The following is a 10,334-nucleotide window of genomic DNA, read 5'->3' as shown; positions in this document are numbered from 1 at the left end:
AAAATAATGTGGCAATTTTGTGGTCCAGAGTGGTCCCCACACTTCCCACACATCTCCAAAACTGTGTTTCTTACATAACCACTATGCACCATAATTCCTCGTTTTATCTGCCCTCTGGTCCTTACCCAGAGAACACCTGTTATCTCAACAGTGTTAAAAATGTTGGTTTGAATCAGGGTCCAAACAAGGTGATGAGGTCTTTTAGGACTTTAAGTTGGTACTGTTCCTCTTCTTTCTCTTACGTATTTTTCCTCCTCCTCCATCATCTAAATGATGACATCAGATCAGGTGCCCTATGAATCTGTCAACTTGCTTCCTTAGAGCGTTGCTGATTTTGTCCTTCCATCCTGGGAATGCCTTGCCAAGAGAGGTTTGCTTTATTTTTTTTTAACATTTTATTTATTTATTTGAAAGCAAGAGAGAGCACACAAGCAGAGGGGAGGGGCAAAGGTAGGGGGAGAAGCAGGAGCCTGATGCGAAGCTCCATCCCAGGACCCGGGGATCACAACCTGAGCCAAAGGCAGATGCTTCACCGACTGAGCCACCCAGGTGCCCAAGGGAGGTTTGCTTTAGAGGTGAGTTTTGCAACAGGGCTATACAGTAGGATCCCCCCCATTTCCCCCTAGAGTCAGACTCTCAACCAACTGAGCCACCCAGGCACTCCAGCCCCCAGGAAGCTTTAAACAACCCAGTGTGGGGGCAGCTCAGAATCTCTGTGGAGGGGCCTGGCACCACTATTTGTAAAACGCTCAGAGAGCATCTCACTGTAAGAACAAACACAATGAAAAATAAGAGGTTTGGTTCTCCCTGTGGAGCGTAAGAAACTCCCCCACCTTTCCCCTTCAGAATTTCTTTTTCTGTCCTTTCGAAGTGCATGTAAATCTTTGTAATGAAGGACCCGGGACCATCTCATGGGCATTCTGGTTGGATGTTCATTCAACAACAAACTTGCTCTCTCCTCTCTCTTTGTGGAGACGTATTCTGGGTTGGGAGCAGATTTCACTGTATTTTGTTATATTTCTGCAGCATTAACGTGTCACCACAGTTGGAACTAGGTTGGTTTAGAGAGTGATCCAATTCACTCAAAGATTTGGATGTTTTGTTTCTTTTTTTTTTTTTTTTAAGATTTTATTTATTTATTTGACAGAGATAGAGACAGCCAGTGAGAGAGGGAACACAAGCAGGGGGAGTGGGAGAGGAAGAAGCAGGCTCCCAGCGGAAGAGCCTGATGTGGGGCTCGATCCCAGAACGCTGGGATCACGCCCTGAGCCGAAGGCAGACGCTTAACGCCTGCGCCACCCAGGCGCCCCTGGATGTTTTTTTTTCTATCCAGATTTGCCACTTTCTGTCAGAGAAACAGAAACACAAAATTAAAGTCTGAGAGGAAATATAAAGTTTCAGTTGATGATATTTGTGCATTTAGAGTGTTTATTCTTCTAAGGTGTAGGCAAAGGAAATCTTTCTCTTTACCCTCTTAGGTTCTAACCCTGAGGCCTGTGAATTAAACAAACAACAGAATAACAGAGGAAAAGCATATGCATTTTACTTGATGTTAATTTTTAAACAATTCTAAAACCCAAAGCAATAGACTCGGGGGCTTCTATGCAGTTTTAACAAAGGGTGATCTGTTGTGCAGAACTGACAAGACAAAAGGGATTTGGGTGGTAAATATATGTGGGGAAACCAACTACATACGGGTTATTGAGTAAGGTTGGCGTATGCAGACTCATCTTGGTGTTTCCCCCACATCTGGTGACAAGTAAGGGTCACTCTCCTTTTCCTAGGACAGGGGTGGCAGGGACACCTTCCCAAGGGGGATTTAGATCCTGTGTTAGCAGATAGGGGAAGGGCAGAAAGCTCATCCTGTGTCTGCTTTTTCTCACTTGCCTTTGGCTCAAAATCATCCTTATGCCAAAGTGACATTTCCGGGGGTGACATATTTTGATCCCTTTCAGAGGTTATATTCAGGGATAAACTGGGCACTAGTTAAAGGTGGTAAAGACAGATTTTATTCAGCACTGTTGCAAGAGCAGAAAGATGCTGAGAACACAACTGAGCTGAGCTCCAAACACGGCAGAGATGGCTGGAGATTTGGACCAGCGAGCCGAGAGGGGCTCAGCTCTAACAGGATGCTAGAGATGGGGTTGCTTGTAAACTACAGAAGCGTATTGTGCACAATGTCGGAGGCTGGAAAGTCCAAGATCGAGGTGCTGGCAGATTCCGTGTGTGGTGCGAGCCACACCTGGTCATGGATGGCGTCTGCTCACTGTGTCCTCACCCACGGATGGGGCAAGGGTGCTCTCTCGAATCTGTTTTAAGGGCACTAATCCCATCATGGGGGCTCTACCCGCAGGACCTCATCACCCCCCAAAGGCCCTTCCTCCAAAACCCATCCCACTGGGCGTTAGGTTTCAACATCTGAACTTTGGAGGCACAAGCTTCCGCCGACGGCATTGGCCTGTGGAGATCCTTGGTCTGGCAGGTCAAGGATGCATGAACATGTCAGAAGGGGGGATGAGGAGCTAGCTCAGGCATCAAGGAGGGGGTCTCTCACCAAGTGGACTCAGCAGGGTTCTTGCTACAACGGAGCTGTGCTGTGTTGGACACGGAAACCCACGGGCGAGGTCTGGAGGAGGAGAGGGCTCAGAGGAGCCCGGCTGGTTTGGTCAGGAGTCTGTGTGAGCATTAAAGCTTGAGCTCTGGTCTATGGGAGTGGAGCGGTGTTTGCACAACTAGTGCTGACGTCCGCAGCCACTGGGAGACCCACTGGCATTCCTGTACACCTTAGTGGCAGTATTGTACGGAATAAAGCGTGGAGGAAAGTGAACCCTGACAGTGTCACTTTTGGGTGTCATTTCCCCAGAGTTTTGGACTCTTGGTGTCAGACGGGGCCCTGGTGGTCCAGCCACCTTGCAAAGCAGGACCCTTTCTGCAGTAACTCGCACAATGGGCACCCAGCTCCCAGTGAACAAGATGCTTGCCTGTCCTCTCTCAGGAATCTGCTGGGAATGGCCTTCGGTCCAGTGCACAACACTGCAACGTCAAGGCCTGGTTCTGGGTTCGCCTGTTGAAACCACACAGAGTCATTCTTGTCTTCTTCTACCTCCGGTAGCCCTTCCAATGTCTGGAGGTCTCAGTTTTTTTTTTTAAAGACTATTCGCTTATTTGTGAGAAAGAGAGAGCCAGAGAGCACAAGCAGGGGGAGCAGCAGGCAGAGGGAGAAGCAGACTCCCCACTGAGCAGGGAGCCCCATGTGGGGCTCAATCCCAGGACCCTGAGATCATGACCTGAGCCGAAGGCAGACGCTTAACCAACTGAGCCACCCAGGTGCCCTTGGAGGCCTCCCATTTTTTTTTTTTTACCCCACACCTAGCCCCCTGGCCCCTCTCTGCCAGTTTATAGCCCCAATACCTTCATTGCTGTCATCATTTCTTATAAACCCTGGTTTCCAAATTTCTTGCTGATGTGATTGTTTTTATCTACAGTTACTATCTTCAGTTACCACAGAACCTGCTGTAACATGTCAGGATTTTGTGGCCCGACAGAGTCCTGCATCCCAGATGCAGCAGATAGCACAGCAAAGGTCACGTCTCACACTCACTGCAGGTGTACCATGGGCTTTGTAAGGGAGGGGGAAATCTTTCCTTCTACCCTCTTATGTTCTGTACCTGGGGACTGTGAATGAGATAACAGCCAGATTAATAGGTGAGAAGGCATACAAATTTTATTTTACGTTTTTAATTTTATGTGTATGGGGACTTTGCAGAAAAGAAGTGAAACACAAATCGGCTGTATGGCATTTTAACAAAGGGTGATAAGCTGTGGAGAAGTACCTAGACAGAGGAAAGTGAGTCTGGGCTTCCGGGGGTCAATCGTGGGAAGATGATTGGGACATGTTTGGGAAGAGCTAATGACAGGTGAGAGCTGTTCATGCAGACTCATCTCAGTCCCATCTCTGGTGATGAGAGTCGCTGTCCTCTTTCTGGCACAGGAGGGGAGGGCACCTTTGCAAATGGAAATTTTCTTTCCAAATAGGAATTTCTGCTTTGCTTTGAGAGAGAATAGGTGGGAGGGCAGAGATCTCATCCTGTGTTTGCAGTTTCTCAGTTACCTTCAGCTCAAAATCATGTCTGCCAAAGTGGCGTATTGTGGGGTCGCACCCCCCGGTCCCCTTCAGCTTCTCAGTGATTGCGCTGCGGTGGGTCCTCACGCAGGAGGCCAGGTCACGGCCTCTGCCATGGGGTGGGGTCACCAGCACTCAAAGCCAGTTATTCCAGAACATGCAGGAAGCTTGCTCCTGCGGCTTAGCGAAGTGTCAGTTAATCTGAACCATTGGGACCCGAGCGCCGGCTCTGCAGTGATGGCTGGCAGCGTGTGTTTGGCTCTTGGCTACCCTGGCAGGCTGCGGCAGCCTCCACAGGCCATGTCTGCTCCTTTCCGCATCCCAGTCCAGGTGGCGGAGACCACGAGGACTTTCCTGCTTTGGTGTCTGCTGTTATCCTTTTCTGAGTGACCCTCTTCATTTTTTTAAAAAAGATTTTATTTACTTAATTGAGAGAGAGAGAGAGAGGGAGGGAGGGAACACAAGTCGAGGGAGAGGAGCAGAGGAAGAGGGAGAAGCAGGTTTCCTGCTGAGCAGGGAGCCCGATGGGGGCTCAATGCCAGGATGCTGGGATCATGACCTGAACTGAAGGCAGATGCTTCACCAGCTAAGCCACCCAGGCACCCCTGGGTGACCCTCTTCATGACAGGGAGCTGCCCCTCTGTCCAGTCTGCACCCTCTCCCCTGGGTGGGTGGGGTCAGGGCTCTTTCCTGGGGTTGTTCTTAGTCTCTACTTGCCTTTCTTCTTGGGGGACAGGGGGAGTTCCTGGTGGGGTCCATCAGACAGGGAGGGGCAGGTGGGCAGCTGGAAAAGCCTGGAATGCAGTTCCTAGATTCCTGGACCCACGGCCCACAGCCCCCGAGGCTCACACCTTTCAGCTCCACCCCCAGAGCAAGAGTAAAGAAAGTTTCTCTTGTGCCCATATCTAGAAACTCCCCTCTAAGTGGGAGGGAGAAAAAGAACCGATTCTAATGCTAATTTTAAGTGTAAGGATAGTGTGTCAGTCAGGTCCGGCTGTTACAAACACCACACCCCCGTGTGGCTCTGACCACACGCATTTATTCTCTCCCGTCCTCGGTCCTGGGGGCTGGGCCTCTGAGCTCCGGGCGTGGGCGGGGCTGGTTCCTCCCGAGGCCTCTCTTTTCCTGGCGTGTAGATGTGCTTGCTGTGAAAACCATGCTTCTGTGTGTCTCACTTACTTTCAATTCTCTGCTTCACTTCTGACACTTCTGATCACCAAACGTGTGTGTGGGGAGAGGGGTGCTTCCTCCTCACCAAGCAAGTCTCTGACACCAGCCAGGGGTTCTACAATTAACTCAGCTCTGACCCTGTCCACATGGAGTCAGCATCAGCTTCAGGGCTCAGGCCCACAGACCACCTCCCTGCAGATGCCAGTCGCAAGCCCAGGGCTCACCCATGCTCTGACCCGCCAGCTACAGATCCGAGGCTCCCACGGCCCCCTCTTTGGGTTCCATTAACTTGCTGGATGGAGCAGCTCACAGAGCTCAGAGAAGCATTTCACATGCTTGATGTCAGCTTATCACAAACACATCAAAAGCTGTGAATCGGCGGCCACAGGGAGCTCTGGAAAGTCCAGCAGGCAGGAGCTCTTGTCCCTGCGGAGCTGAGGGTGCAGCCCCTCCCAGTATGCGCAGGCATTCCTGTCCTCCAACCCAAAAGCCCTCTGAACCCCCTGGTTGGGTCCCCTGGCCACAGCTGCCACCCTTAGGGGCTTTCCAAAGGCACCTCATCAGCAGGCACTCAGGTGCGGTGGGCAGGGGCTTGTGATACATAACAAAAGTCACCTTTATCACCCTAATCACTTAGAAACTTCCAAAGGTTTTGAGACCAAATATGTACTTCTTATTATAAGCCACAGTATCACAGCTGTCTTCTCCCCATGTCCTCACATGGTCGTCCCTCTGTGCGAGTCTGTGTCCTAACCTCCTCTTCCTATGAGGACATTGGTCCTATGGGATTAGGACTTACCATAGTGACCTCATTTTCTTTCCCTTTTTTTTAAAGATTTTATTTATTTATTCGACAGAGATAGAGACAGCCAGCGAGAGAGGGAACACAAGCAGGGGGAGTGGGAGAGGAAGAAGCAGGCTCATAGCAGAGGAGCCTGATGTGGGGCTCGATCCCATAACGCCGGGATCACGCCCTGAGCCGAAGGCAGATGCTTAACCGCTGTGCCACCCAGGTGCCCCAATAGTGACCTCATTTTCTCTTACTACCACTTTAAAGTGGCCCTATCTCCAAATATAGTCTCGTCCTGAGGTCCTGGGAGTTGGACAGGACAGCACAGGAATTTTGCAGGGTTTGGGGCTACACACAATTCGGCCCATCACAGAGAGTGGACACACTAAGCCTCTGTCCCCTTAGATGGACTGATGTGATTTTCTGACAATCCTCTGGGCCAGGTGCTGACATCCTTCTGTCCAGGGGTTCATGGCGCTCAGGGCAGGTATGTACACCTAAGCCACAGACTCAGGAGAAGGGGACATCTCCTGCAAAGACTGCAGGACAGGCTCAGTGGGATGGCTGGAGATGATGGACAGTGGGGCTGGCAGATATCAGCAGTTGTCTGTTGGTTTGAAACCCTCCCAGGAACTCCCCAGGTGCAACCTGAAGCTGGCCGCTGTCCTCAAAGGGCAGGGAGAGACCCAGAGTCGAGCCGCCAGATGGCAGCGGTAATAAGCAAAGGGAGCTTACACACAAGGTCTGTCCTGGGCGGCAACAAGACCAATAGCTCCCCGCACCTGCCTGCCAAATCTTACAAGCTTATCAAGAGGCCTCAACTGGGCTCAGTCACATATACCACACAGGTGTTTTCAACAGTTCATCAGTGTCTAAAGGCTCTGTCCTTGGAGCAGCTCCTGGGGGTGGGAAAGGCAAGTGGAACCCACATTCTTAGGACACGGGGTAGAGGTGAGAGGTCTCTGAGCGCCCGGGGCCAGCTCTCGGGTCAATAGGTGGTCATGTCTTTTTGATGTCATTCTCCAACATTGTCCCTTAAGAAGGGTCAGGGATGAGGCCAAGAGGAGGGTCCCCTGATTCCTCCTGACTCTCCAATTGGGAAGCTGAGCCTGCTCCCTACTGTGCCCATCTCTGTGCAGCCCCGGTTATTTATGTCCTGCATCCCCACAGGGAGCACCAGCCCCCCCCCCAGGAATCTCCTCGAATGCACCTGCTGTGCCCTCCCCTCTCTGACGGCCTGTCCGGGGCTCCGAGCCAGGACTTATGCGTCCTCCAGAGATTGCTAGAGTCCCTGTGGCCCATTCTTTTCTTTCAGTGTGGCATGATATGCTGCTGGCAATGTTTCAGGCACGGAGGATCCCTCCTGCAACCCTGCTCCCCACAAACTGGGGTTCACGGCCCATGAGTGTAATTAGAAAGACAGACCTATGATTCATTTTGTTAAATAGTAACTGCACACACCAGGATATAGTACGTAGAAGGTATTAGAATAAGAAAATTAGCATCCCTGGCCCACAAGATCATCTGAACCACCACACGCCCCTTCCTGCCCTCTCCCTACCATTAACCGTTATCTGGACTTTTCATAGCCTAGCTTGTCTTGTTAATTCGACCACGTGTGTGTGTTCCCCTGTCACAGGTGTCTGTCTGAGCAGCCCCACTCTGACCCCCAGCCTGGGATCAGGTGCCGGGCTACCGCCTTCATTTATGTTTAGAACTTCCGCTCTTGATTGTCCGATGGAGGGTTCACTCCACTCCTAAACATTCCACACTCAGACCGTCCCCACGGTGCACACATGGCCTGAAGACTTGGACACAGGGTGAACAGGTGTAGAACGAAATGTTTAATATGCCCACCTGCTTGGGACGGGCAGACTCAGAGACAGATGCACATGTCTTAACTGTAATAGTTTTATACTTTTATAAAGCTAATCAAATCTTCCAAGGCTACTAGGTCGGTTCTCATTACAGACACCTGAAAACTATGAATCAAAAAAAGAATATTCCTGCTCTTGTGCTGTGCTTCAGATGGCCACACTCTCTTGCTCTGTATTTACATGTTCGCTGAGGGATCCCAGCTACACCACTTGCAAGGAAACTCCTGGCATTTCCTGCCGTGGTGCTGTCTCCTTTCCCCGCTTTTCCTGTGGTCTCCTCGCTTGTGCACCGTCATGTTGGGAGGGTGTTGGCACCTTCTCCAGAGAGCGAGGCTGTGGCCCCCCAGGGATGCCTGGCTGATGCATCCCCACTGGCTGGAGTTCTGCTCAGATCTCTGGACGGCTGTTGTGAACAGAGGATTTGCCTGAGGCCCCAGCAGGGACACAGCCGTGTGTTCAGACACCGTCAGAAAAAGCTTGGATAGTCACTTATCCATGTACATGAGCGTGAGGGACTTTACTTTCTTCCTTTGTCCTCAGTTCTTCGCTTCTTTTTGCTCCTGTCTCGGGTCCTCTGGCAGAACATGCAATGCCAGAGGCTCTAATGGACACAAAGAACAGAGTGACACAGGACCTGCCCCTCCACAGCATGGTCTGCTAAGGAAAGTTTCTTCACGGCAGTCCAGCCTATTCTGCCAAACATACATCATCTACATGGTTCCCCCCAAATGTAGCCAGTTGGCCAACTTCCTCATCCCCAACGCCATATGGTGGGATGTGGGGAAGGTCATGGAGGTTTAGCTCTCTGCACTGGGCAAAACTTCCCTAAGATGGCACTTCTTGAGGCACAAAACTTCATGAGGCACAGGAAAGGAACAATGGCCAGACATAGATTTAGTGAAGAGGAACCTAGCATTGAAGGTTAGCATTGATTTTCAAGCCAGAACATGGACTGTCCCTGAACACTCCAGGCATCTGGATGGCCCCTTAAAGATTTGTCACGAACTTACACACATTGAAACTTACAATCCTTTCCAACTTTCAAAACAGTTGTACTGCTTTAATTGGTGAAGCTTTATGAATCAAGTCTACTGGAAAACAAACTCCATCCCAAGAAACTTCAAAAACCCAACTCCTTCCCATGGATAGCACTGGGCTGTCCCTGAAACATGGTTCACTCTGGGCACTTCTCCATCCAGGCCTTCACTCTGCCGGGAGCACATTGTTAAATACCGACCCATGAACTCAGCTCACCAGTACTGGCCAACCATCAGGTGGTACCGGCTGAAAGCTTCGGAGACCTTGCTTGCAAACAGCACCAACCGAGGAAAAAGCCCCTCACCCTTAACCTCCCAGCCATGCTCAGGTGTCAGCCCCACTCCCAGCTTGGGCTCAGGGCAGGCTCACCTCCCCCATTGTAGGATTTCCCCCACGTTACCGAAACCCACTAACCAGAGACTGAGAAAACACGTAGTCGGGAAGAACCCCGGGTTGGCACAGCACCCTTTGTGACTTAGTGGTGGCTCTGAAAAGAGCCTTTGGGGTGAGCACGATGGCTCCGGTGCGGCAGCCTTCGCAAGTGCGCAGAGCTTAAGCGCGCTCCCCGCGGATGCGGCGCGCCAGCTGGATGTCCTTGGGCATGATGGTGACGCGCTTGGCGTGGATGGCGCACAGGTTGGTGTCCTCGAAGAGCCCCACCAAGTAGGCCTCGCACGCCTCCTGCAGTGCCATCACGGCCGAGCTCTGGAAGCGCAGGTCGGTCTTGAAGTCCTGCGCGATCTCACGCACCAGCCGCTGGAACGGTAGCTTGCGGATCAGCAGCTCGGTGGACTTCTGGTAGCGCCGGATCTCGCGCAGGGCCACCGTGCCGGGCCGGTAGCGGTGTGGCTTCTTGACGCCGCCGGTGGCCGGCGCGCTCTTGCGGGCCACTTTAGTGGCCAGCTGCTTGCGCGGCGCCTTGCCTCCGGTAGACTTCCGCGCAGTCTGCTTGGTACGGGCCATGGCTTCGGTGTTACAGAAGAAACTGAGGCCGCCTTCACTGCCAGTCGCCTCGGGTTAGCGCCGTTGGCTGTTCCCGCTTTTATAGAGGCTGCAGCTTTCCCATTGGCCGGCCGCCGGGTGGCGTGATGGCAGGCTGCACTCTGATTGGCCCGCCGCACGCTCCCCTCGGCAGCCTGCCCCTTATCTGCGCACCGCAAGCGTGTGACCGTCAGTCGGGTAGCGATCTCATCCCTCACACACGTGCTTGTTTCCGTGCGGGCGCGGGTCAGGGTCGGGTCACCTGGCCGTGGGCTGCCGGGCCGTCGGGCCGTCGGGTCGTCGGGTCGGGGTCTGGCGGGTCAGGGTGTGGTCACCTGGCCGAGGGCATCGCCTC

General features: G+C 52.3%; 1 protein-coding gene across 1 annotated transcript; it reads right to left on the bottom strand.

Moving 5' to 3' along the window:
- Window positions 1–9,530: 9,530 nt before the first annotated feature.
- Window positions 9,531–9,961, bottom strand: LOC100482800 (histone H3.1). The gene has a single exon (XM_002930205.2). The coding sequence runs from the start codon at window positions 9,959–9,961 to the stop codon at window positions 9,551–9,553; it is 411 nt and encodes a 136-aa protein (XP_002930251.1). The 3' UTR covers window positions 9,531–9,550.
- Window positions 9,962–10,334: the final 373 nt, after the last annotated feature.

Source organism: Ailuropoda melanoleuca, chromosome 3, assembly GCF_002007445.2.
Source record: "Ailuropoda melanoleuca isolate Jingjing chromosome 3, ASM200744v2, whole genome shotgun sequence".
In the NCBI taxonomy this organism is placed as follows: Eukaryota; Metazoa; Chordata; class Mammalia; order Carnivora; family Ursidae; genus Ailuropoda; species Ailuropoda melanoleuca.
The sequence above is the reverse complement of the archived record's forward strand: the minus strand, read 5'-3'. Positions and strand labels throughout refer to the sequence as shown.

Coding starts and splice junctions, on each gene's coding strand:
- LOC100482800 (XM_002930205.2), bottom strand. CDS start 9,961: ATGGCCCGTACCAAGCAGACTGCGCGGAAGTCTACCGGAGGCAAGGCG.